General features: G+C 43.7%; 1 protein-coding gene across 1 annotated transcript; it reads left to right on the forward strand.

The window, feature by feature from the left end:
* The first annotated feature begins 7,955 nt into the window (after nt 1-7,955).
* Nucleotides 7,956-15,078, forward strand: PDCL (phosducin like). The gene is made up of 4 exons (XM_068977543.1): nt 7,956-8,081; nt 9,943-10,119; nt 14,018-14,199; nt 14,394-15,078. The coding sequence occupies exons 2-4, from the start codon at nt 9,948-9,950 to the stop codon at nt 14,943-14,945; spliced, it is 906 nt and encodes a 301-aa protein (XP_068833644.1). The 5' UTR covers nt 7,956-8,081; nt 9,943-9,947; the 3' UTR covers nt 14,946-15,078.
* Nucleotides 15,079-27,408: the final 12,330 nt, after the last annotated feature.

Raw genomic sequence — 27,408 nt, forward strand, 5'->3', positions numbered from 1 at the left:
TAACATGTGCTGGGACCATGTCTGGGGAAGGACTCCACTGGATGTCCTTGTGGCCGTACCGCTGACCACAGCCCCTCCTCCTCCAGTGCCCACTCCTGAAAAGTTTATTGCGCTTACTGCAAAGGAGAGATGCGTAAAGGAATTCTGTCCATTCTTAAAAAGCAAGAAGAGTGAATTGAGAGCTGAGAGACAGATTATTTTCTGCTACAGGAACCATTTTAGAAGCTGCCTGCCATAGCTGTTATCTACTGAACAAGTGAAATTCATTATGAAAAGCTTCCCACAGAGGAAACTAAAGGCCCTCAGTGGTTTCCCAGGTGAATTCTATTAAACATTTAAGGATGAAATAATGTCAGTTTCACAGAAGCTCTTTCAGAAAATGGAGGAGAGAACTTCCTAACTAGTTTCGTTAGACCAGTAAAACCCTGGCATCAAAACCTGACAATAACTTAACAAAAAATTACAGCTCAATATCCCTTGTGAACACAGATGCAAAAATCCTTAAAATCCTAGTAAGTCCAGATATTTATATATGTAAATTATAATCCATCATGTCCAAATAGAGTTTATCTCAGGAATGTAAGACTAGTTTAACATTTGAAAATCAATCAGTGTAATCCACCATATTAATCAGAACACAGGTTTTATCTATTATTGCATCTGTGCTCAGTCGTGTCTGACTCTTTGAGACCCCATGGACTGTAGCCCACCAGGCTCCTCCATCCCCGGGATTCTCCAGGCAGGAATATTGTAGCGGGTTGCCATTTCCTACTCTAAAGGATCTTCCTGACCCAGGGATGGAACCCACGTCTCTTGCATCTCCTGCACTGGCAGGCATATTCTGTACCACTGTCCCACCCAGGAAGCCCTGTATCTGTTACTACATGCTCTCAAAATCTAATGACGCTCTGTCCTGACTGGCTAATAAAGATTAAAAATGTACATGTAAATAAGAGAAACCCAAATATTTCTAAAAAAGAGAAAGTATTTTGTGTCTTACACTTTAAATATTTGGGCTATTTAAAGAAAAATATTGCTACTAAATATTGTTGTCAAAGCTATGAAAGCAAAGAGGTTTTCTCAGATGCTCCAGCCAAAACCTTAAAAAGAAATTTAATTGCTTCTTAAAGACAATCTAACATCTAAAGCAAATTTCAATTTATAAAATTAAAGCCTACACTAAAGATACCACTTTTAAAACTTAAAAAAGTATCTATTATATAAGGAAGTAGCCCTCACTGGTTTTACATTCATTAATACAAAAACAAAAAGTTGTTTAGTCTAATTTGTAAATAAAGACATATTCAATTGCCACAAATTGGCCCCATACTGACAGAGAGAAGAAGGTAAAGAGAAAGGTTATTTTAAACAATTCTCACACTGGTTGATGTTATCCAAAACTATTAATATTTCTTGACCTTTAATACCTTTATAACAAAAAATAATCCAAACAACAGGGACAAATTTGTTCTAAATTTACAAAAATATTAGTTGAAAAGCTTTATCTGGGAAACTCAGTAGAGGACCAAGTCTTGTTTTATCTCCAGTTGATTATAATCTGGAAAAATGGTAAGGGTGGAGTAAGCCTGGGAACCCAGACTTGAGGCATTTAAGTATTTCAGTTACTTCAAAACTTTAAATATGTTTAATAATAGTTGGCAAATCTGGTTGGATCAAGATTTTTCCCTTGATAAAAGGCAAATGCTTTAACAGCTCATGGATTTTGTTTTTCCAACTAGGAAATACCTTCAGTACTCTCTATGAATAAATTTTACATTACAGGTAAAATACTTCAAAAACTATAAATTACACATGGTACTCTCATTAAAAGGAAATGTCACTCTCCACATCACCCCTAAATACTGGTAAGATAAACTGAGTGGTCCTGGGGAATACTCACCGACTGAACTGAACTGAACTGAAGGAGAACTTTACAGGGTGGACCCCTCAGCCTCTTGGTATGGTATTCAAGTTCTTGTATAAGCCCTTCCCCTTGAGTGTGGGCTGGATTCACTGGCTCACTTCAAATGAAAATAATACAACCGAAGTGATGGGTGTAACTTAGAAGGTTAGGTTATAAAAGACTGATCTCTATCTTGGTCTTGGATTCTCTCTCTTTTCCTCTCTTGGTCTTGGATTCTCTGTCCCTCTCTCTCTTTCTATCTTGTTATCTTAGATAACAAGGGCATTTAGGAAGCCAGCCTGGGTGGAAAAGAACAGAGGTCTGCGAGCAACCATGGAAATCAGCTTGAAAGTGGAACTCTGTTGCCCCAACTGAGAATAAGACCTCAGTCCCAGCCAACAGTTTGGCTGCAACATTATAAGACATCTTGAGCCAGAGGCACCAAGCTTAAGCCATGCTCAGAGCCCTGACTCATGTACACTTAGTTCAGTTCAGTCGCTCAGTCGTGTCCGACTCTTTGTGACCCCATGAATCGCAGCACGCCAGGCCTCCCTGTCCATCACCAACTCCTGGAGTTCACTCAGACTCACGTCCATCGAGTCCGTGATGCCATCCAGCCATCTCATCCTCGGTCGTGCCCTTCTCCTCCTGCCCCCAATCCCTCCCAGCATCAGAGTCTTTTCCAATAAGTCAACTCTTCTCATGAGGTGGCCAAAGTACTGGAGTTTCAGCTTTAGCATCATTCCTTCCAAAGAAATCCCAGGGCTGATCTCCTTCAGAATGGACTGGTTGGATCTCCTTGCAGTCCAAGGGACTCTCAAGAGTCTTCTCCAACACCACAGTTCAAAAGCATCAATTCTTTGGCGCTCAGCTTTCTTCACAGTCCAACTCTCACATCCATACATGACCACAGGAAAAACCATAGCCTTGACTAGATGGACTTTAGTCGGCAAAGTAATGTCTCTGCTTTTGAATATGCTATCTAGGTTGGTCATAACTTTTCTTCCAAGGAGTAAGCATGTTTTAATTTCATGACTGCAGTCACCATCTGCAGTGATTTTGGAGCCCTCCAAAATAAAGTCTGACACTGTTTCCACTGTTTCCCCATCTATTTCTCATGAAGTGATGGGACTGGATGCCATGATCTTTGTTTTCTGAATGTTGAGCTTTAAGCCAACTTTTTTGCTCTCCTCTTTCACTTTCATCAAGAGGCTTTTTAGTTCCTCTTCACTTTCTGCCATAAGGATGGTGTCATCTGCATATCTGAGGTTATTGATATTTCTCCCGGCAATCTTGATTCCAGCTTGTGTTTCTTCCAGTCCAGTGTTTCTCATGATGTACTCTGCATATAGAAGATATGAATATTGTTCTGTTCTCTCAATGTTAGGTTAATTTGTTCTACAGCAATAGATAACTACGCCAAAGTCTTTGACTGCGTGAATCACAATAAACTGGAAAATTCTGAAAGAGAGGGAATACCAGACCACCTGACCTGCCTTTTAAGAAACCTATATGCAGGTCAGGAAGAAACAGTTAGAACTGGACATGGAACAGACTAGTTCCAAATAGGAAAAGGAGTACTTCAAGGCTGTATATTGTCACCCTACTTATTTAACTTATATGCAGAGTACATCATGAGAAACGCAGGGCTGGGAGAAGCACAAGGTGGAATCAAGACTGCTGGGAGAAATACTACTAACCTCATCTTAGACACCATCTTTAGGGCAGAAAGTGAAGAACTAAAGAGCCTCTTGATGAAAGTAAAAGAGGAGAGTGAAAAGTTGGCTTAAAGGTCAAAATTCAGAAAATTAAGATCATGGCATCTGATCTCATCACTTCATGGGAAATAGATGGGGAAACAGTGTCAGACTTGATATTTTGGGGCTCCCAAATCACTGCAGATGGTGATTGCAGCCATGAAATTAAAAGATGCTTACTCCTTGGAAAGAAAGTTATGACCAACCTAGACAGCATATTAAAAAGCAGAGACATTACTTTGTCAACAAAGTTCTGTCTAGTCAAGGCTATGGTTTTTCCAGCAGTCATGTATGGATGTGAGAGTTGGACTATAAGGAAAGCTGAGCGCTGAAGAATTGATGCTTTTGATCTGTGGTGTTGGAGAAGACTCTTGAGAGTCCCTTGGACTGCAAGGAGATCCAACTGGTCCATCCTAAAGGAGATCAGTCTTGGGTGTTCATTGGAGGGACTGATGTTGAAGCTGAAACTCCAATACTTTGGCCACCTGATATGTAGGGCTGACTCATTTGAAAAGACCCTGCTGCTGACAAAGATTGAGGGCAGCAGGAGAAGGGGACGACAGAGGATAAGATGGCTGGATGGCATCACCGACTCAATGGACATGAGTTTGAGTGAACCCCGGGAGTTGGTGATGGACAGGGAGGCCTGGTGTGCTGTGGTTCATGGGGTCACAAAGAATCGGACACAACTGAGCTACTGAACTGAACTGAATAGATGACTAAGGCAGTTACACTACACCTATTCACATTTCTTGGAACCTTAAAGAAACCCAAGGGATTTTTTAAAAAAGGAATAAAATATGGGATTCATAATACAAACTATGGCCCTATTTTCTCATACATTTAGATAGGAATTCTTGCATGGTTTTAAAACTTAAGACCAAGTAAATTCAGGCAATAATTAATACTTACCAGCACATCCTCAGGACTAAAATTCTCATAAATGAAAGTGCATGCTTACACCATCAAAATATGACCTGTATTTTGAATATATTTCTCTGGAAAATCCTGACAGGAGAAGTTGAGAGAATTTTGATGAGGAAATTGGCTCAGCCAAGTAGAGGTGCTTACAATAGACAGAGACAACCTGTTCCTTGTACTTCACAGTTTTCTGCAGAATCTATAAATAGCTAACATTGTTTTCATTGATGCCTTGAGCCAGCCAGCTCCAGGGCAGGCTGCCTAGACTGACTGCTTTGCAGAATGCTAGCTTGTCAGTTTTCCCTCTAGAAAAGCAGACAAGACTCATGGTTTCCAGACACCCCACATCTCCCTGCTCTCTTTTATAAATCCTCCCTTTTAAAAGCCCTGTTGACAAGCACCTATTGATTCTCTTTCATATGAGTAAATCTGTTTGCATATAATTAACTTCTTCCATATTATTCTTGGACAGGAGTATACATAGAAGGAATCTATGAAAAGGTGTCAAAAGGTTGAACCTGGGACATTCCCTTATTTAGAGGTCAGAAGCAAAGCAGTTAATGAGGGTATCAACGCAGTTTGAAAAACTAGGAGAAGGTATCCTTCAGAAAACCAAGAGAAGAAAGCCAGAATACTCGAGTGGGTAGCCTATCCTTTCTCCAGGGGATCTTCCTGACCCAGGAATCAAACCAGGATCTCCTCCTGCATTGCAGGCAGATTCTTTACCAACTGAGCTATCAGGGAAGCCCACTCTTCATGAAACCAAGAGAAGAAAGCGTTTCTCTTGAAATAACTGTCGAATGTTGCTGAGTGGTTCTATCTAGGATTTGGCAACTTGGAAGTCACTAGTTACCCCCACAGGTGTAGTTTCAGTGGACTGGGGGCAACAAAAGCCCAACTGAAGTAGGATGAGGAGAGAATGAGGGATCTATTTGTTCTGGCTGTAAAGGAGATCAGAGAAATGAAATGTGGTTGGAGAGGCATGGTGAAGGAGGAAAGTGAGGGTTGATTTTCAAAAAAATATTAAGTTTTGGAACATAATAGATAATACTTTCAGATGATTAAAAATTACAAATAAAACATTATATATAAAAAGTCTCCCTCCCACTCCTGATTCCCATTTGAATTATTTCTTGTATCTTCTTCGATGCTTTTCTTCCTGTGCACATAAGAAAATGGTATTATTTGTCCCTATTTTTATTGCAAAAGGCAAGAAACTAATACATACATAATGTTCTCCACTTTCCTTTTTTTTTTTTAAGGAAACAATACATAAATTCAACTATATCGATAGGATAAACTTTCTGGAGTGGGATTGCATATGCTAAAGGCACATTGATAGATATTTCTCAATTGTCATCTGTAAGAGTTGTATCAACTTACACTCCTATCAGCCATGTATTCCCCACAGTCTCACTGAGTGCTATCAAACTTTTTTGATTTTTAACAATCTGAACAGTGGAAAATGGTATCTGAGAGGATTTTCTTTTAGAGATGAAAACTAGAAAAACAGAAAGAAAGCCTGAATACACAGGGGAGAGAGGGGAAGAACCTGCAGAAGATTCCTTTTCTAGGCTGGAGGAGCAGAATCTACTCCATTGGTGATTCATTTCATAGATCCAGATGCAGGGGCTTGTTGGTACATTTTGAGGGTACACGTCTGTACTGATTGCTTCTGTTTCTCACTTGAAATAAGAACTGAGGTCATAAGGTAATAAGCCAGGACAGGGGAAGAGTGTTGAAGATGTGAAAGACCAGGTGTGAACTGCTTTGCTTAGAGGGTAGGGGAATAGTCTGCCCAGGGCAACTAGGATTGTTGAGCAGCTCTGAAGGCCCCCTCAAGACTTGCAGCCTTAAACTGAAAGTGAATTTTGAAGGAAAAGGAGCTTCCGTGCATGAAGAAGACCAGTGCTTCAGGGAGATTTGAGAGGGAAAAAAAAAGCAAAGCATTTATCAGGTGGTGGTTTAGTCGCTAAGTCGTGTCTGACTCTTGTGACCCCGTGGACTGTAGCCCATCAGGCTCCTCTGTCCATGGGATTTTCCAAGCAAGAATACTGGAGTGGATTGCCACTTCCTTCTCTAGGGGATCTTCCCAACCCAGGAATCAAACCTGGGTCTCCTGCATTGCAGGCAGATTTTTTACTGACTGAACTATGAAGGAAGCCCAAGCATTTATCTAGTATTTAACAAATATTTTGGTGGACTATCCTATATAGAGACTATTGCTGGGTGCTGGCTTGTCACTTACTTTAAAATTTTTATTATTAGTATTTTTGCCACTAAGCAAAGTGTGGGATCTTAGTTAACTGACTAGAGAAGGAACCAGGGGTCCCCTGTATTGGGAATGCAGAGTCTTAATTACTGAACCACCAGGGAAGTTCCTGGCTTGTCACTTAAAGCAGATCACAAGCATATTTAAGTTGGCTGTTCACAAAATCTGATTACAGTAAGACTATTCACTCTGCAAACAAAAATACAAAAAGTTACCATAGGATCTCTTTATATGAACTTTTCCTAAATTTGGGGATGGGCGTTTTGACTCTTAATAGCCTGGACAAACAGCTGCTCAGAAAAACATGCGCATATACAAATTTGCAGACAAATGCAGGTGGTTTAGAATCACAAATAAAGAATCTCTCAAATTTTAGAGAAATAAAACTTACCTATATTTTACACAGTGTACTGTTTTAGTATATTTCGAATGATTCAATTTACACAAAGCTTTCTAGGAGCTACTTCATGTTGTGTATTCGATGCCTCAATAAGAGCTCAGAATCTGAAATCATTTTACGTTTCCAAAAAGTACAGTTCCCCTATACTCTTCTCCCAGAATTCCCTTAAGTTTACATCTTACATAACTGTAGCTCAATTATCAGAACTATTGATAACAATACTATTGTTTCTTGATACACTTTATTCAAATTTCATCCACTGTCTCATTCAAGTCCTTTTTCTGTTCCGGAATCCAATACAGGATTTCACTTTGCGTTTAGTTGTCTCGGACTTGACTTTCTTCTTTTAATCCAAAGTGGCTGTGTGTTCTTGGGCAAAATTAATGTCCAAGCCTTTCTTTTGTCTTACTAGACCTGATATGATTAACAATCAATAAAAATACATGTGGAATGTTTTCGGACACGTCAAAGACAACGAAATTGTTCTTACTGCGCAAAGCTGGGCATATCTAGCGTGGCCTTTCGTTCAAATTAAAACAAAAATAAAGCAAATAGAAGAGCATTACTTTTGTCGAGAAGTTTGTCCTAAAGTAGGACCCGTAGCTTCCCGCTAGGCCGGCCAGGATGCGCTTCTTCCAATTGGGCAACGTGTGTCCGCGCTGACGCAGAAAGGCTGCCCCATTGGTCCGCGCAGTCGGGACTCAGGCGGCTTTTCTCTTCGTGCTCAAGGTGCCGAACCACTTCTTTTCCTCCAGCCGAGCGCTACCCTTCTTCCCGAAGTGCCAGCCTGAAGGATCGGACTGAACGAGGCCGGGGAACTGTACTGAGGTCAGCCGGGAAGAAGCGGCGGGGATAGGGTATGAGGTGGGAGGTGGCAGAGTACAGGTGGTCGGCAAGCCTGGACGAGATAGCCCGGGTGGCGCGGCCCCTGGACCCCCAGGGTCTTTGCCGTTTCCCGGCTCCCTCCGCTGGCCCACCTTCCTCGGGACCCCCCGAGGTTCCGCGCCTCTCTGCCGCCCTTCTGCGGGCCCCGCCCTCGACTACTTCCCCCGAAAGGCCCCGCCTCCTCCGTGAGATCGCACGCGGGCCCCGCCCTCGGCCCCCTCCCCTTAAAGGCCCCGCCTCCTCCGTGAGACCCGCGGGCCCCGCCTTCGGCCCCTCCTCTTAAAGGCCCCGCCTCCTCCCTATCCCCTTCGCTGGCACTGCCCTTGCCGCCGCCTATCCAAGACACCGCCCTCACCGTGAATGCATCCCTGCCCAGTCTCTTGTCTTTTCACCTTGCACCGCCTGGGCCCCTCTGCCTCTTTAAGTTAGGTTTGGTCCCATTTCTCTCACCGCCCCCCGATCCCGGCTTTGTACCTGCATCGTTTTTTCTCAGCCCTGCCACTCTGCACACCTCCTCCCCCACTTCGTCTGGCTGCCCGGGTCCCTGGATTTCCCCACAGATCCGGGCTGTCTCTGTGAACTTGGCAAATTGTGCAGAGGCCTCGTGCTGGGCATTGGCGATCTCTTGTTTTCAAGACCTCCCTGCCCGGTGGGAGAAGTCACTTTGTTATGGAGTCTTAACAGGGCCGTGGATGCCTGTAATCTAGAAAGCATGATATTGCAGTATTTAAAGGAAGGCATGCTGGAGTTACAGCCCCTCCTGGTGAGATCCTTAGGCAGACCTGTAAGGGACTAAGCTGTACCTTTCTCCCCAGATGTCCCAGGCTTCTTCTGATGCAGAAGCTTGGCTCTCACCATGGTCCTTTAAACACTGGTGGTGTGGTGGTTTAGTCGCTAAGTCGTGTGCAACTCTTGCGATCCTATAGATTGTGGCACTCCAGGCTCCTTGCTCAGTCTGCTCAGTCGCTTCAGTCGTGTCTGACTCTGTGCGACCCCATAGACGGCAGCCCACCAGGCTCCTTAGTCCATGGGATTTCCCAGGCAAGAATGCCGGAATGGGTTGCCGATTCCTTCTGCAGGGGATCTTCCTGACCCAGCGATCTGGAATGGGCGTCTTCTGCATTGCAGGTGGTCTCTTTGCCGATGGAGCCACCTTAGGAAACTTAAACACCTGGGAATTATTAAATCTTGTCATGGGCCACTCTTTTAACCGATGTTGGTAGGGCTTTCTAACCCTCACAGGGAAGTGGAAGGCAAGAGATGAATGAGTGATGGGCTTAGACAAGCAATGCCTCAGCATCCCACTCTTGGTGCTGCTTTTTGGATTTTTTCCTGAGAATTCTTATCCAATTTTTCAATTACCAGCAGTCTTGCTTGGTAGGTAAACCAAAAAGTATGTGTAGATAAACATCTTAAGTCACTCTGTAGATTCCTCCAAGCCACCATCCTACTTCAGGGTATACTGTGTGTTCACTGTGTATACTGTTCAGAAGACAGTGACCCACCCCTTCAGTCTGTCAGAGTTAGGAAGCCCTGGGATCTGAGCCCAGCTCAACTGTTTGCTATAAACTTTCGGCGGTGAAACTTTCCTCATCTGAGCCTCAGTTTTACCTTCTACAAAAAGAGCATGATAAGCCCTGTCACAGGATCATTGTGTGGATTTGCTGAGATCCTGCTTATTAAAACAGTCACTTTTAGGATATTATAAATAGTAGGATTTGAGCACAGGTGAGCCCCAACTCTTCAGATTCATGTCTGTCTGATTCAAGCCAGCTAACAGCCTGGTGTTGTCGCCCTCTCCCAGGCACGATGACGACCCTGGATGATAAGTTGCTGGGGGAGAAGCTGCAGTACTATTACAGCAGCAGTGAGGAGGAGGACAGCGACCACGAGGACAAGGACAGAGGCAGAGGTGCCCTGGCTGGCAGTTCCATGCCCGCAGACACGGACTTGGCAGGCGAAGGCATCTCAGTTAACACAGGTACTGGAAATCCTGGGCTCTGGGAATAGGTTTAAAAAATGTCCATTAAAGATGTATCAGAAGTCTCATAATCTTTAAATATGTATCAGAAGTGTCATGATCACTTCTCTCTAATTCCAGTCGGACATCTAGAGACAACCCAGTGTTACCATTTCATGGTGCTTCTAGCCATCGCACTGCGCAATATTAACATGTATGCATGGCAGTGTGCTGATGATTCAAATAGCCCGGCCTGTGTTTTGAGTCTAGCTTCTCAAATGAATAGGTGTTTGATATCCAATAAATCATAGGTATGAGTATATTGGTAGTATAAATTCCTAGCTATGGCATATTTACACTTTTACACTTTATTATTTCCAAATTTCTGTCAGTTGAGCTAGTACTGGTTTGTAGTTTAAGCAGGAGTGTGACAGTTCCCATATACATGACCTTCTGCTGTGTTACCAAACTTTTTTGATACCCTGATGCCATCCTGATGGATGGCAAATGGCACTTCACTGTAGTTTTCATCTTTATAGAAGTGACAACTCTTTTTAAAAAAAAATTATTTATTTTTAATTAGAGGGTAGTTGCTTTACAATATTATGTTGGTTTCTGCTGTATATCAACATGAATCAACCATAGGTATACATGTGTCCCCTCCCTCTTGAACCTCCAGTCCACTCCTCTAGGTTGGGAGTGACAAGTCTTTTTTTCTAATTTTAAAGGATACGTTCATGTCCTTTGCTCATTTTCAAAACTGGGTACTTGGTCTTTTTCTTCTTAGGGAGCTATATATTAAGGAAATTAATTTGTGGTTTGAGTTGCAAATATTTCTATTTTATTGTTTGTCTCTTGGTTTTTGTTCTTTTTGTGGCAGAAAGTGTTTTTTTTTTCAATTGTTATGTGCTTGAGAGCATTATTTTATAGTTTCTTAGTTTTATTTCTTATGTAAAAGACCTTTCTCCACTCCAGAATTATTAAAAAAGACTCCCATGCCTTTTAAAAAAAGTATTTTTATGATTGTTTGTTTGTTTGTTTAACACTTAACTGTTGATTTATTTGGAATTCATTTTGTTAAGTTGTAGGACTCCAGCTTAATTTTTTTCATATTGCTACCCAGTTATTTCAGTATCACTTACTGAATAAGCCATCTTTTCCCATTGCTTTTTGTTTGTTTGTTTTTATTTTTATTGGGCTCTAGGGGATGGGATGGGGAATACCTCTGTAAGTTATGCCCCACTAGGAAGATGTCCATTCTAACTTCCTGGGATAGCTTTCAAAGCTTTTTCTTTTTCTTGGAGCCGCTGTTCTTGCTGGCAGCAGCCTCTTCAGGTCCACTGCTGAGTGGCTCTTCCTTGGAAGACAATTTCTGCTTTTTCTTGGGGACCCTCTTGTTTTCTGACTCATCAGGGTCAGTAACTGGTTCCTCTTTGGGAAAAGATTTCTTCCTCTTGGGAAGACTTCCAGTACCAGTTGTCTCTTCAAGATCACCACTAACTAGCTCTTCCTTGGAAAATGATTTCTTTTTCTTGGGTTTAGAAAAAGAGACAGATGGGTCTTCCATTCCATTCTCCCGAAGAGCCTCCTGGGACTTTTGCTTTTTCTTCTTTTTGCTCTTTCACTTGTCTCCTCACACTCCTCCAGGGCACTGCTCTTTTCTGAAGAAGCCAGGGCAATTGCAGCCAGCCTTTTCTTTTCCTTCTTCAAGCGTTTCTTCTCCTGTTTCTTGAGCTTGCTAGTAATCTTGGCAGCCGCTTCCTCTGCCTGAACCATTCCCTCCTTCATGACATCCAGATCCTTTCAGGGAATCTCTCCAGTCTTACAGAAGGACAGCCGCTCCTCAACTTGTTCTCGAAGCTTCTCCCTCAAAACACTGGTCAGTCAAGTCAAGTCGCTCAGTCGTGTCCGACTCTTTGCGACCCCATGGACTGTAGCCCACCAGGCTCCTCCGTCCGTGGGATTCTCCAGGCAAGAATACTGGAGTGGGTTGCCATTTCCTTCTCCAGGAAGGCACTGGTAGGCACCTCAGAGAAGCATTTGATTCGTGAGGCAATACTGCATTTGTTTGCCAGGTATCAGGAGATGCGACCTTTGTTCTTGGCAGCTGCTCGGCCAATGAAGGTAGAGTGGAAAATAAGTCTGTATTTTGGGGTGTTACCCCTTGTCTTCAAGGATCTGGAAACTTGGTCCCTTCGCTGGGCCCAGGGAATCACTCAGACACCAGGACAGGCCATTTCTCCATTGTTTGGGAATGCCAGTTCTATCTTGTACTGACTTTCTGCTTATATTTGCATCTTTGGCTGTTCTTGGTAGTCTCTCCCACTGATTAGTCTTTTGGTATCACAGTGTTGTTTTTATGTTTTAATTACTTATCTGTTTATAGCTGCACTGGGGCTTCGTTGCTTCGCAGGGGCTTCTCGTCGATGCAGCGGCTTTTCTGGTTGTGCAGCGCAGGCTCCAGGGCCCATGGGCTTCAGTACTTGTGGCACACGGGCTTGGTTGCTCTACAGTCTGTGCAGTCCTCCCGGACCGGGGACTGAACCCTATTCCCTGCTTTGGCAGGCGGATTCTTCACCACTGGACCACCAGGGAAGTCCTCCCGCACTGCTTTAATTATTCTGTTATAATATGTTTTAGTATCTGGTAGGCCTGGTCCCCATACAGTACTCTTCTATGTCATTATTTTCTTAACTCCTGCTTTCTTATTTTTCCAAAGGAGCGTGCACACATGTGTAATCACATATTTTCATCAGAAATGCATTAAATATATGGATGAATTTAGGGATAATTAGGCCCTTGTGATGTTGTGTTTTCTTGGTCAGGAATCTGGTGTTGCTTTTCCATTTATTCAGGTCTTTCTTAGTGTCTCTTGGCAACATTTTAAAGTTTTCTTCATACAGATATTTATATTTTTTTTCCTGTGACGACAAATAAACCTTGACCTCCCAGTCTCATGTCTTGTGACAACAAAGATTTATTTCTCAGTCATGTTACGTGCTACCCGTATGGATCACCAGCAGCCTTGCTTCTGCTTCGTATGTCCTGTCATTCCAGGAACTAGGCTGAAGGAGCAGCCCCTTTGGGGACACACTGTTCTCCTGACCACATGTAGAGAAAGAGAGGGCTGTTGGAGACATATAATGGCTCGTTAAGTTTTTGCTCAGAATTCAGTGGCCACAGTAAATCACATGGCCAAACCCTGCATCAGTGGGCTGGGGATACATGTTTTCATCCCAGAGGTGGTATTACAAGTCACGTGGTAAGGGGCAGGGCTATATAGCATGGGGGCTGGGAGGTTTGGGGTTAGTTTGAATAACAGGATAACCTGCCACAATCTTGTTATAAAAAGTCAGATAATAAGGAAGTGTGGAAAGAAAAAAAATAAAAGTTCTCTCTCACTAGTCTTCTTAGATCTTACTTCCTAGACATATCCACTGTTAACAGTTTACCTATTTTTCTGGCCCTTTTTCTACATGCAAATATAGAGGTCATACAAATGTACATGCACATATACAAATATATGTAAATATTTATACACGAACATATAGTTCTTTTTCTAAAAATTGGAGGATCATACCATGATATTGTGTTGCATTTTACTTTTTCTTTTTTGACCGAATATGTTTAGACACTTTTCATGGAAGGGAACCTATAGCTACCTTATTGTTTCTAAGAGTTGCTTTATTTTCCTTTGAGTAGATGAGTCTGAATTTATTTCACTCATCTCCTAACATTGGGTCTTAGTGTGGCCCTTTAATTCTCACACACCGTCCTGCCATGGACATGCCTGTGTGTGGACCATGCTGCCCTGTGTGAGCATCCCTGTGCCGTTGATGGAGCCAGCTCTGGACAGATGTGCACCAGCCCCTAATCCCTTGGTCATCTTTGGTCACCTCCATATTCACCCCCAACTCAGGTCCAAAAGGCGTGATCAATGACTGGCGCCGCTTCAAACAGCTGGAGACAGAGCAGCGGGAGGAGCAGTGCCGGGAGATGGAGAGGCTGATCAAGAAGCTGTCCCTGAGCTGCAGGTCCCATCTGGACGAGGAGGAGGAGCAGCAGAAGCAGAAGGACCTCCAGGAGAAGATCAGTGGGAAGGTAATTAGAAGCACCCAGGCCTCGCTCAGGAGCTACCCCTGATCGCCAGTGTTATTAGCGTGGCGCGCGCCAGTGTTATTAGCGTGGCGCGCGCCAGTGTTATTAGCGTGGCGCGTGGCGCCCCACTCGTCTTGTGTAACCTGTGTCGCTGTCGGGTTTACGTCTCTTACGCTCACTGCTGGTCCCCCCCGCAGATGACTCTGAAGGACTTGGCGGTGATGAACGAGGACCAGGATGATGAGGAGTTCCTGCAGCAGTACCGGAAGCAGAGGATGGAAGAGATGCGGCAGCAGCTCTACCAAGGGCCCCAGTTCAAGCAGGTTTTTGAGATCCCCAGTGGAGAAGGGTTCCTGGACATGATTGACAAGGAGCAGAGGAGCACCCTCATCATGGTCCACATTTACGAGGACGGCATCCCGGGGACCGAAGCCATGAACGGTTGCATGCTCTGCCTCGCAGCAGAGTACCCGGCCGTCAAGTTCTGCCGGGTGAGGAGCTCGGTGATCGGGGCCAGCAGCCGCTTCACCAGGAATGCCCTCCCTGCCCTGCTCATCTACAAGGGGGGCGAACTGATTGGCAACTTTGTCCGAGTCACTGACCAGCTGGGGGAAGATTTTTTTGCTGTGGACCTTGAGGCTTTCCTCCAGGAGTTTGGATTGCTCCCGGAAAAGGAAGTTTTGTTGCTGACCTCTGTGCGTAACTCTGCCACCTGTCACAGTGAGGACAGTGATTTGGAAATTGATTGACCACCTGGGCCGGTGGCATAGACCTCTCATGGTTTGGGCTGGAAGACACATGTCCGCGTGTTTATTTTCATTCTTTTGTGTGATCTTCCGGCTTTCCGCCCTGTTCTTCATAGTCTCTTTTATGATATATCAGATCAAGAAATTCTCCGATCAGATCAGCGTGCTGAATCACCTTGTGGTTAGCCATGAAGTGACTTAACATTGTATAAACAGGAAGCCAGGCTTTTGAACTGTTTACTTAAGGTCCTCTAGCGGGGCATCTCTGTTATTGTTTCCAGTCAATATTTACATAGCATCCTAAAGACAGTGTCCTGGAAATTGTCTTCAGATGGTCTCAGAGGTCTCTGCCAGGTCCGGGAGTATAATCCTATAGTTAGTGTGTTATTTGCAACATAAATACTACGTTTCCTTCATCAATGATCATATTATATTCACGTGTAATCAGACGCATCACCGTAGAAAGCAGTTAAACGTTTTAAGTCTGAGACCCTGTTGTCTCTACGGTCTTGTTTAAAGGTTCTGGACCACATATGTTTGCCCCATCAACAGGGGTGACCTTTGCTGCTGGAGTCGATGTCCTGCTCAAGTGTTGTTAAGTCTACAGTAGGAGGAAGGATGGAGACAAACTTCCCTTTTGATGCTGGAACACCAGCTTGACTTAAAAGTTAGAGCTTGGATGGAGCTGGGAAGCCTTTGTAAAGAAAGATCTTTGAATAAGATACCCCTACTCACCTATTCTATTTTTTATTTAACAAGGTAAAAATTTTTTTGTTGTTTAATGTAGCTTTTGTTAATTATTTTTTAATATTGGAAAAGTAACCAATATTCAAGAAATGAAAATTTACCAAAATACAGAAGCAAAAAAAAAAAGAGAATAATCTCTAATCTTACTACCTAGGATAAAACACTATTAATATTTTGAGATATTTCCTTCCAAGGTGTTTTCTTTGTATACACAGACATTTTGTGTGCTTGTTGTTAAACAAAACAGTGGGATCATTCTGAACATACTGTTTTATAGTATGGTCAGTTAATATATCAAGTGTTTTTCTGTGTTACTGAATACTCTTTTACAACATTTTAAAGTTGCTGTTTATTCCATTTATAGATGTGCTGTAATTTGCTTGGTGGTTGTCTCTTAAAAATAACCTTTTAAGAGGTAGTTCCTCTTGAAAAGGAAAGCAGCAAAGATTTTCTTATTCAAAAAGTAATTGATTTTCATTGTAGAAAATGTAACAATTGTTACTAAACTAAAAAGAGATTTAAAAAGCCTTATAATTCCACCAACCAAAAATAATCCCTGTTATCATTTTACAGGTATCTTTCTGGTCTTCTTTCTTTGTGTTTATGATAATGATTGTCTTTTGAGTTTTTTTCCTCTTATTTTTTTTACTTTGAACTATGTACATTGTAGGGTCAGGAAAAATATAATCTGTAATTAAATGTTAGCTTTAAAGTTCAGTTTTGCTTTCCCTGGCATTTTAGGAATCAACTAACTGTAATAGGGTCTTGACAGTATCTCTTGTAGTTAATCAGAAAGAGAAACTGCTTGGTTTTTTTTTTTTTAATTAAAAAAAGTTTATTGTAGAAAGTATTTGGGAAGTATAGAAATTAGAAACAGAGAGAGCTGTTGTCAATGTTCTTGTTTATGTCCTTCCAGCTTTTTCAATATTTTTAATAATGTTGAGAGTTTATTGAATTTAGTTCTATGTTTTAACTTAATATTGTATCATAAATGATGCTTTGATGTGTTAAATTCTAAATAAATAATTTTTAATGGCCTCATAATATTTCATCATTTGGATAGATCATACTTTATTTAACCAGTTCCTTGATATTGGATATTTAGATTCCTAGCTCTGGGCTAAAACACATAGCATCTTTGTATTTGGGGCTATATTTTGGATCATTTTCATAGTATAGACTTCTAGAAGAGGAATTATTGGGTAATAGAAATATTTTAAAAGCGTTTATAAGCCATCTACCGTTCTCATTGGAAATGAAAACATGCTCTCCGAGCACCTTGACTTTGCCTTTCAAGAACAGAAATTCTGGGATAAAGTGAGTAGACAGAATGGGGAAATCCTATTCTAGGGGAAGTGCAAACAGCACAGGCTTTGGAGCCAGACAGATCAAATCCTGTCTGTTTCTCACTGGTGGTGGAACTTCTGGTGAGGCACCTAGCCTTCTTGAAACTCAATTTCCTCGCCTTGGCAATGGGAACAACAGTGCTTCATGGATTGTTCAGTTGTTTTCCACGTGTGATTCCAGAACTGCAGTGTCAGCCTCACTGGGGAACTTGTTAGAAATGCAAAATGTCAGGCACTCCCTTGGACTAACTGCATTGGAAATTCTAGGAGTGGCCCAGCACACTTTTCTCAAGCCCTCCAGGTGGTTCAGTTTAAGGATCACCAACTTGTTGATTAAGGTGAGTGACAGCAGCTGTCAAAACAAGAGTTCACTGCTGTCCTTTTTTATCTGTCTAAGGGGCGGAAGGAGTTGAAATAGAGAATTCAGGTCACTTCTCTTTGTTTACACGATCCTCCTTTTTGGTGATGGACTTGGGAGAAGGAATGAGAAACCAATACTTGTCTATTACAAACTGTCTCAGTAGTTTTCCAGATTCCACTTTCCTTTGAAATGAAAATCCCATAAAGGCATGGACTTTATTTTCTTCCCCATGTATGGCATAGCCTCTATTCACTCTGAAACTAGGCTGACATTTACAGCTTTGTGGGCAAGATACAGAATCCTTCCATACCTCAGTTTCCTCATCTGAGAAGTGGGGATGAGTAACATGAGTCGATTCATAAAATACCTAGTCAGCCTTCAAATAAGTGCTGTTTTTATGATCCCCAGCACCCACAACTGTGCCTGGCACTTGGTAAGAATTGAGTGTTTAATAATGAATATAAGGGCTCATTGAAGGCCACATCCAATACCACTACTTCATGGTAAGAAGTAGTAATATTTCAAAGATGAAGAAACCAAGACTTTGCAGAATTAAGTAACAAAGTTACACAGCTAGAGGGCAGGGCAAGGTTTAAACTCAGGTCTGTGGCATTCCAAAATGTATACTATTTGCATGATGCTTTTTCTTAGCAAAGAAAGCGAAATGATCAAATGTCAATAAAATGATCAATTAGAAAAAAAGAGAGTGGAGAGAATAGGTTGGAGGAGGAAAAACAGGTAGAGAATTTTAGGAAGTGAGAGAAAGATATGAAGCTGGGTGGAGAGCTGGGTCTTCCAGGCCTACCTGTGTTTCATGTCAGAACCTTTCCTCTCTGGGGAATTCCCTGGTGGTCCATTGGCTAAGACTCCGTGCTCCCAATGCAGAGGACCTGGTCAGGAAACTAGATCCCACATGCCGCAACTAAAAATTCCACATGCCACAATTAAGACCTAGAGCAACCAAATAAAAAACAAAAAACAACCTTTCCATCTGGACTGTGGCTGTGACCAGCAATGTACCCCTTGAGGTGTCCCCCTTTCCTCCCAAAAGTCCTTCTTCCCAAAGTCCCGTTATACCCCTGACCACACTGCCACCCACGTTCTGGCTCTGGGTGGCAACGATCAGGAGTACAGTCAGCATGAACTCCAGTCCTCTCCCTGACCAGCTGTGTGCTGTTAGATAGGTCTCTTTCTCTCCCTGGACCTCGTTTCCCCTCTTGTAAGATGAGGGGTTGCATTAGATGATTTTTTTTAAGATGCGCTGAGCTCTCAGATTTTATGAGTCAATGAATTTTTAAGAAATCTACTGTCACCATCATGCTATCATATTGTATTTGGTTTAATTTAATGAACAATGTCAAGTTTTTCCTAAGTTGTGAAATGTGAAAAGTCCTGGTGACTTAAATAACCTTGTCTCCTTTTCCCATAGGACAACCGCATCTTCAGTGTGTGTAGCTGCCTGAGTATTTGTTTACACATTAGACTATGAAGCCTCTGGGGACAGGGACTGTGTCTCATCATTTCTGTTGTCTGGTCTGAGATGACATAAGTGGTTACTACTTAAGTGGGGAAAATCCCCAAGGCTGGAATAGGCTGGAATTCACCACAGTAGGCTAGAAGACTATATGTTATATAACTTTTAGTGCAGACATGTTATATATTTTGAATCAGAGATATACTACTTGTGCTCATGGAGACCCAGATAAGTTCAGATCAAGCCCTCAGCCCTGCCAAAGCCTGTAGAAATACTGGTTATAATCCAATAAGATCACACGGTGGCAGCAGAGGAGAGGGAACAAATAGTTTTTTGTTTTCCTGTTAAATTAGAAGAGCACAGACTTTGGATTAGCTGATGTGGGAGATGTCTGGCACCATACACGAATCATTTTATTTTCTTTCTTTATTTTGGAGGTGGGGCAGGCTGAGCAGCTTGCGGAATCTCTGTTTCCCCACCAGGGACTGAGCCTGGACTGTAGCAGTGAAAACCGGGAATCCTAACCGCCAGGTCACCAAGGGACTCCGTGAATCATTTTACAGAATTTGTTTTTAGGAAAGAGAATCAGAAAGTATTACATTCACATGATTTATTAATTAGTAACAAAGAAAACAAATATTGTTTCAGGAATAAACATACAGACACTTAACTTTCACCTTATGGTCAGTGAAGGCTGAGGGAAAGTCTGGCCAGGGAGAGAAGAGGGAGCAGTGGGTTCCTGCCAGCCCCAAGTCTGGAGTCCCAAGCACCTGAGCTCAGGGGACAGCCTTCATATCCAGATCACAAACCCCATGACTTCTTGTCTCTGCCTCCCCTGCCTGTAGCAATGAGAGTTACCAGCATGCGTTTTTTACTTACTTTGTGCCAGATCATTGTGCTAAGCACTTAGATAATTCTCATAACAACCCCAGGGAGATAGTATCATTCTCATTTTATAGTTAAGCAATTTGTGCAAAGTCAATCATCTAGTAAAGTCAGGGCTTAAACCCAGAACTTGGAGTTCAGGAGTCAGGATCTTAGTACACTCTAATAATGTTGACCCAAAAAGACTTCTGGAAAGAGATGAGGGATGCCTGTCCAGTGATTGGTATTATGGGCTGAATTATGTCCACCCCAAATTAGTATGTTGAAGTCCTAACCAAACCCCCTACCTGCCCTGCCGTCCCCGCCATCCCATGTGACTATAGCTGGAGACTACAGGAAGTAAACAAGGTTGAATGAGGTCATAAGGATGGGGCCCTAATCTGAGAGGACTGGTGTCCTTATAGGAAGAGAGCTTTCACCAGAAACCAAACCCGATGGAACCTTGACCTTGGACTTCCAGCCTTCAAAACAGTAAGAAATAAATGTCTACTATTTAAGTCACCCACTCTATGGTATTTTGTTATAGTAGCCAAAACTAGTATTCTTGCCTGGAGAATCCCAGGGATGGGGGAGCCTGGTGGGCTGCTGTCTATGGGGTCGCACAGAGTCGGACACGACTGAAGTGACTTAGCAGCAGCAGCCAAAACTAAGACACTGATTCCCGTGATTTCTACAAATTCAATAAAGAAGAGAGAAATAGGATTCCTCAGACTTATTTCAAAGGAAAGTTGGCAAGTATATGGCTGTTATTAGCATAACCAAGGGCTTCCCTGGTGGCTCAGAGGTTAAACCGTCTGCCTCCAGTGTGGGAGACCTGGGTTCGATCCCTGGGTTGGGAAGATCCCCTGGAGAAGGAAATGGTAACTCACTCCAGTATTCGTGCCTGGAGAATCCCATGGACGGAGAAGCCTGGGAGGCTTGGACCCTTACAGTTTCTCCTACCCTTCCACTGACCCTACCCAGGACTCGATTGTTCAGTGAATCACTTCTCTGTTGTCAAGGGCTTTGTATGTAATAGATATTATTTCATAATCATTAGGACCAGGTAGCCTCTGTGCTCTGTTAATCCCCAAACAATGATGAAAACCTTTCTTGTCAAGTTCCCAGGACCTATGAAGCTGGTTACTCATTCATAAATCCTAGAAATGCATGTCCTATTTCCCAGTACCTGCTCCCATGACCTATGTGCTTAGTCACTCAGTCATGTCTGACTCTGCAACCCCATGGATTAGGCTCCTCTGCCCATGGGGATTCTCTAGGCAAGAATACTGGAGCAGGCTGCCATGCCCTCCTCCAGGGCTCCCATGCTCTAAGTTAACTATAAAATTGTCCCAATGCCCCCTCTATGGTGCAGGGTTCAGCTTGGAATGCTTCTGGATCCTTTTCTGCCAATCACACCAGTAAGTTACCCTACAGTAAACTCATTTGTTGATTATTTGGAACTGCCTGCCTCGTTTTTTGGTCTCAAGATGCCTTCTCAGTTTCGTGGGCACTTTTTGTTCCATCCATGTCCTCCAACAGAATCACAGGAACCTCCTCTGTCCAGTGTTCCTCATAATTGTCCATTATTTCCAGAGTTGTATATTTCCTTCAGCCTTCGAGTCACCTCTGAACACTTCCCAACCAGCTCAGAGTTTTAATTTTTTTTTTAATTTAAATTTATTTTTGGCTGCACTGGCTCTTTGTTGTGGCATGAGGGCATCTCTCTAGTTGCGACGTATGGGCTCCAGAGCGTGGGCTCTGAAGTTGTGGCGCAAAGGCTTAGCTGCCCTGCGGAAGGTGGGATCTTAGACCCCTGACCAGGGATCGAACCCTTGTCTGCTGCATTGGAAGGCGGATTCTTAACCACTGAACCTCTAGGGGAAGTCCTGGCAATCTCGTTTTATATGATTTAGGTCAGTGATCTTATCGATATGCCCCAAAGACCATCTGCCTCAAAATCACATAGGATGGTTATTCACAGTGCAGGCCCTGCTGCTGCAGAAAGTTTGAGGGTGGAGAGTAGTATATGCATTTTAATAAGTAGGCCATGTGATTCTGATGCATGGTCAGTAGATTTGGATAAGAAGCAGCTGAGGGGTTTTGCTAGTCCTCATTTCAGCCTAGAGACAGATCTGTGCTCAAATACTGATTCCACCACTTTCTAGTTTGGAGCCTTGGGTAAGTTACTCCCCTGAGCTGCAATTTCCTCATCTGTTAAATCATAATGTGTGCTGCACAAAGGTTTTATGAGGATCAAGTGATCCTCAAAAAATGAGGATGAGTGCAAACCCACCAGCACCAAATCTGGCCTGTGTTTACTCAACCTCCTAGCTTGTCGTTGTGGTTTCCGAGGTCTGTGGTTACTTGATTTCATGATATGTGTGGTGATGGTCATGATTTCACCAGCTCTCAGTTGTCCTGTGGTCCCTGGAGAGAGGAAGGGGTGGTGTCTGTATATGTGTCGGGTCCAGCTACTTGCCAAATTGGCTGACTTGATCAGTTTTGCTCATTTCATCTTTCCAACCTTTGCCAATTTCAATTTCCCTTCCCATAAGGGAGAGCTGAAAATGTTTCACTGTAGACTGAATCTGAGCTTGATTACGGAGTCCCTGAAAAAGGCAACCAAGAGATGACCCTGACTCTCTACAAAGAGAAAATGGATCTGGTTGTGAGATCTAGAAGTGGGGGCCATGGCTTTTACTTCCAGGAGCTCCTCCCCAATGACATAACTCATTCCCTCAAAGAATCCTGGTTAGATTGGCAGAGATGGTGGGGGCCAGAGATGTGCTCAGAACAAGAATGTAAATTCCCTAAAGCAAAGAGAGAAAGCAAGCATTCACTGGAAGCTCAGTCCTTAGGACATTGAAGGGGCCAGGATGTGCTCCGCTGGAGACAAAGACAAGTATCAGAAAACAGTTATGGGAGCATCAACTTGCTGTTACTGTGTAGCACGTCACCCCCAAAACTCGGTGGCTTCATGTTTTCATTCCTGAAGCAACCTAAATATCCATCCACAGAGCAATGGACAAAGAAGATGTGGTACACATACACAATGCAATATTACTCAGCCATAAAAAGGAATGAAATTGGGTCATTTGTGGAGATGTGGATGGACCTAGAGACCAACATACAGAGTGAAGTAAGTCAGAAAGAGAAAACAATTATCAGATATTAATAAATGCATGTGTGATCTAGAAAAATGGTATGAAGTGAAGTCGCTCAGTCGTGTCTGACTCTTTGCAACCCCATGGACTGTAGTGTACCAGGCTCCTCTGTCCATGGGATTTTCCAGGCAATAGTACTAGAGTGGATTGCCATTTCCTTCTCCAGGCGATCTTCCCAACCCAGGGATTGAACCCGGGTCTCCCGCATTCTAGACAGATGCTTTACCGTCTGAGCCACCAGGGAAGTCCAGAAAAACAGTATAGATGATCTTATTTGCAAAGCAGAGTTAGAGACACAGGGCTTCCCTGGTGACTCAATGGTAAAGAATCTGCCTGCCAGTTCTGGAGACACAGGTTCAATCCCTGATCTGGGAAGATTCAACGATACCATGGAGCAACTAAGCTGTGTACCCAACCATTGAGCTTGGGCTCTAGAGCCTGGGAACCGCAACTGCTAAAGCCTGAGTACTCTCGAGCCCGTGCGCAGCAGCAAGGAAAGCCACTGCAGTAAGAAGCCCACGCGCCGCAACTAGAGAGTAGCTCCTGCTCGCTGCAACTAGAGAAAAGCCCACGCAGCAATAAAGATCCAGCACAGCCAAAAAATACATAAGATTTAAATAATAATTAAAAAAGAGAAACAGAGACACGGACGTAGAGAACAAACGTACGGATACCAAGGGGGAAAGGGGAAGTGGGGGAATGAATTGGGAGATTGGGATTGATGTATATACACCGCTGATACTATGTATAAAATAGATAACTAATGAGAACCTACCGTATAGCACAAGGAACTCTACTCAGTGCTCTGTGATGACCTAAATGAGAAAGGAATCCAAAAAAGAGAGGAGATATATATATATACACATACAGCTGATTCACTTTGCTGTACAGAAGAAACTAACACAACATTGTAAAGCAACTATACTGCAATAAAAATTAATTTTAAAAATATTTTCACTCTGGTGGCAATGAGACAGCCTGGGTTTTTGTTCTTGTGTCTGCAGGTCAGCTGGAGGCTCTGCTCTGCACTGGTCTTCCTGGATCGCCTTGAGGACTGGAAAAACTCTGCTCTGTGGGTCTTTCATTCTCTGCTGGGGGCCAGTGGGCTAGCTGGGCATGTCCTTCTCATGGCAAAGAGAAAAACACAAGAGAAAAACCCCAATATCTGAGCTTCTTTTCAGGTCTATGTCATGCCTCCTAATATCTTGTTGGCCAAAGCAAGTTGGATGGCGGAACCCCAAATCCCAGATGAAGGGCAAAGTTACGTGGCCAAGGATTCAGGGTTGGGTGAACTGGGGCCGTTAATCACCACTGTGATCCATCAGACTCCTCACATCACCCTTATCTCCACTCGTTGCTCCCTCTTTGATGCTTCCATAGTGCCCGCTATGTCTCTCCTGGCTTTGATCATAATCTGTGTGCTTGGTATTAAGTATGTGCAGGCAAGTGCTGTCTGTTGTCCTACTGCCCAGTATGTGATCATAACCGAGAAAGCAGAGAGCATAGAAAGCAAAGAGAAGAAGGAAGTAGAAACACAAGCAACTGAAAAGAGAGAACGGGGCAGACACATAAGGGACATGAAAAGGGTGCGCGAAGGAAACATCCCTGGTTTAGAGTGAGAGAAACTGCTTGCTGATAAACAGCTTCTTGAAATACCGATCCGTTCCTTGTATTCTAAAGCAGTCATTTTCACATTTAGAAAGAGCCTTCATGTTTTTATTTTTTCAAGTCTAATAGTTGCATTTTCCCTGCGGCTGCCCTTGCATGAAAGAAGACTTGGCTTATAGAAATTGTTTTGGTCCCTTAGAAGAAGTAATCAATTTGCCATTTATGATCAGAGCCTCTTTCACAACTAAGATCTCTCCAGTTGTTTTACCTTTGAAACGAAGGCGGCCTTACATTATGATGCAGACAGCCTGCACTGGAAGAGAGGCAGACTCAATTCCTTTCTTGAAATGCAATTGTTTATTTTTTCTGGATGATGTGGTTCCTAGCACTACCTAGTATTGGCATAAAATGAGGGGTTAGTAATATCGATGCTAGGAGGGTGAAAGTCGCTCAATCGTCAAGGACTGTATCTCTATCTATGGAATTCTCCAGGTAAGAATACTGGAGTGGGTAGACATTCCCTTCTCCAGGCAATCTTTCTGACTCAGGAATCAAATCTGGGTCTCCTGCACTGCATGCAAGTTCTTTACCATCTGAGCCATCAGGGAAAACCCATGCTAGGAGGGTGAGCTAGATTGATTCTGAAATGGTCAGAAGTCGTTTCAGGACAGAGTCAGGGGATACAGTGGGTAAGGAGAAGCAGTTCAAAGTCCTTCTGAGGGGTGACTGCAAACCCATGAAGCTGAAGCAGCTTCCCTGGGTACCATCTCTTCCAAGGGAACTGCTTGGAAGTGAGTCAATTTGCATAGGCTTGTTTGCTTCTGGTGTTAAAAAACTGTTCTTTGTAGTTCATGTGAAAAAGATGAATTCTTTTTCAGGGAGAATTCTTCGGTGAATTTTTGAACTCAGTGGCTTTTCTTGGTTGGGGATGGTGGAAAGTTTCATACTCTTATCTCCCAGTCAATATCATCTTTTAGGGCTTCCTGAAGTAAAACAAGAAACCTGATCTAGGTGGGGGGTGGGATGGGAATGGGGCCCAGGGACCCATAGGCCTATTGACTGAGGCCACTGACGTGCCCCCCATCCCCTCTCTTGCCCATCTTACTGGGGGTCTGGAAGTAGATCAGGCATCATCCAGCCCAGCACCTGTCACAGAAGATGGTCAATAAGTATTTATTAACTTGAATTGAGTGGTGGTTTGTGGTGTGGTTGAAAGAGCCTGAAACGGAGTTAGGAGCACTGGGACTAAAATAGGCTGGTGGAGCCAACCAGGAGAAGCCTCCTCTCTTCTCTGAGCCTCAGTTTTCCTACACGCTTAGTGGGGGTTTCTCCCTGGGCTCTCATTAGACCTGAAAGCACTTTTGACACTGGTTATGGTCATCCTGGAGAAGGAGCTGATCACGCTGGGGCAGAGATGTCATGTCTTGGTCAGAGACCAAGGTCAGAAACTGGGCTGTGCTACAACGTGGGCGGTGGGGATCACTCGTCCAGGGGTGGGGCCTCTTTGGGAGGCTGAGCAGGATGACCAGATCAAGGCTGGTGGCCCAGAAAAAGCATCGATGATCCCTTGAGCCCCATAGGGCCCCACTCCCCTTATGCTGAAAGAAAGAGATGAGAGGCCAGACGAGATGACAGCAGAGCACGTGTATATCTCTGTGCCAGGCTCTCGAGACACTGGCAGAACTCCGTGAGCCCCTGATGGCCAGCAGATGGCATACCTTATGTCATAGGGTGGGGCTGATGGTACAGGTGTGGACTGGGTGATGAGCATCACCACCAGTATTTTTCTGAGATTTCAGAGACGAGTGAGGGGGAAGCAGCTGTGGGGCTATTGATAGAGGAGCAAAGATATGGCATCCACGTGGGCCTCGGGGTGGGGGTGGGAGGACGGTGGGTCAGGTGGACATGAGGGTGGTCTCGTGTCGCTGCAGGGCCAAGTGACGGGGTGCTGGGGGGCTAAGCAGGAAGGCTGAAGGCCACCACTGACTCTGTGTGACCCGGGCAGGTCCCTTAAACACTCAGTTTCCCAGCTTATCAAAGTAAGGGTTTAGAATGGATCAGGGGCCCCTCAGGGCCGTGAGGAAGATGCACTGGGGAGGCTGAGAAGAAGGGCCCCCTAGAGGGTCCCTCTGACCCTTACTTCTGCTTCTCCCCTTCATTTTAGACAGTATGTTTCTGGGTAAGATTTCATTGAAAAAAAAAAAGAGTTGTGGTTTGAGGTGCCAGTGGTCCAGAGACCTTTAAGTTTTCTTTTAGATATAAAATGGCATAGGATAGCAGTTCTAAGATCAGGTGGTGGCCGACTCATTAGTGGGAACTGGAAGGGCCCGTGGATAATCCAGCCCTAGGACTGCTGTAGCCTGCAAGTTCTTTCACTGAGGCCGCCGAACTCGGGATCTGGGTTCTATGGGACCCAGTTAAAATGCACCTGAAGGGTTTGAGCAGCAGAAGTGCTTGCTCTGACTGTGCTACGGACTAACTCACTGTCTTTGAGCCTCCATTTCCTCATCTGTAAAGTGGCAATAAAAATACGCATGCTTGGACTTCCCTGGTTAAGAATCCTGCCAATGCAGGGGACACCGGTTCGATCCCTGGTCCAGAAAGATCCCACATGTCAATGATCAACTAAGCCTGTGTGACACAGCTACTAAGCCCGTGCTCCAGAGCCTGTGCTCCTAAGCAAGAGAAGCCACTGCAGTGAGAAGCCAGAGCTCTGCAGCGAGCAAGAGCCCCTGCTCACCACAATTAGAGGGAGCCAGCATGCAGCAGCAAAGACCCAGCACAGCCAAAGCAAGGGAAGAAAATAAACCCCCCCTAGAATTGTAAAAAAGATGTGTGTAGTGCTGACATGTGATAAAAACTTAAAAAAAATACCTCTTCCATCTGCACCAATGCCTAC

This window comes from Capricornis sumatraensis, chromosome 1, assembly GCF_032405125.1.
Source record: "Capricornis sumatraensis isolate serow.1 chromosome 1, serow.2, whole genome shotgun sequence".
Taxonomy (NCBI): Eukaryota; Metazoa; Chordata; class Mammalia; order Artiodactyla; family Bovidae; genus Capricornis; species Capricornis sumatraensis.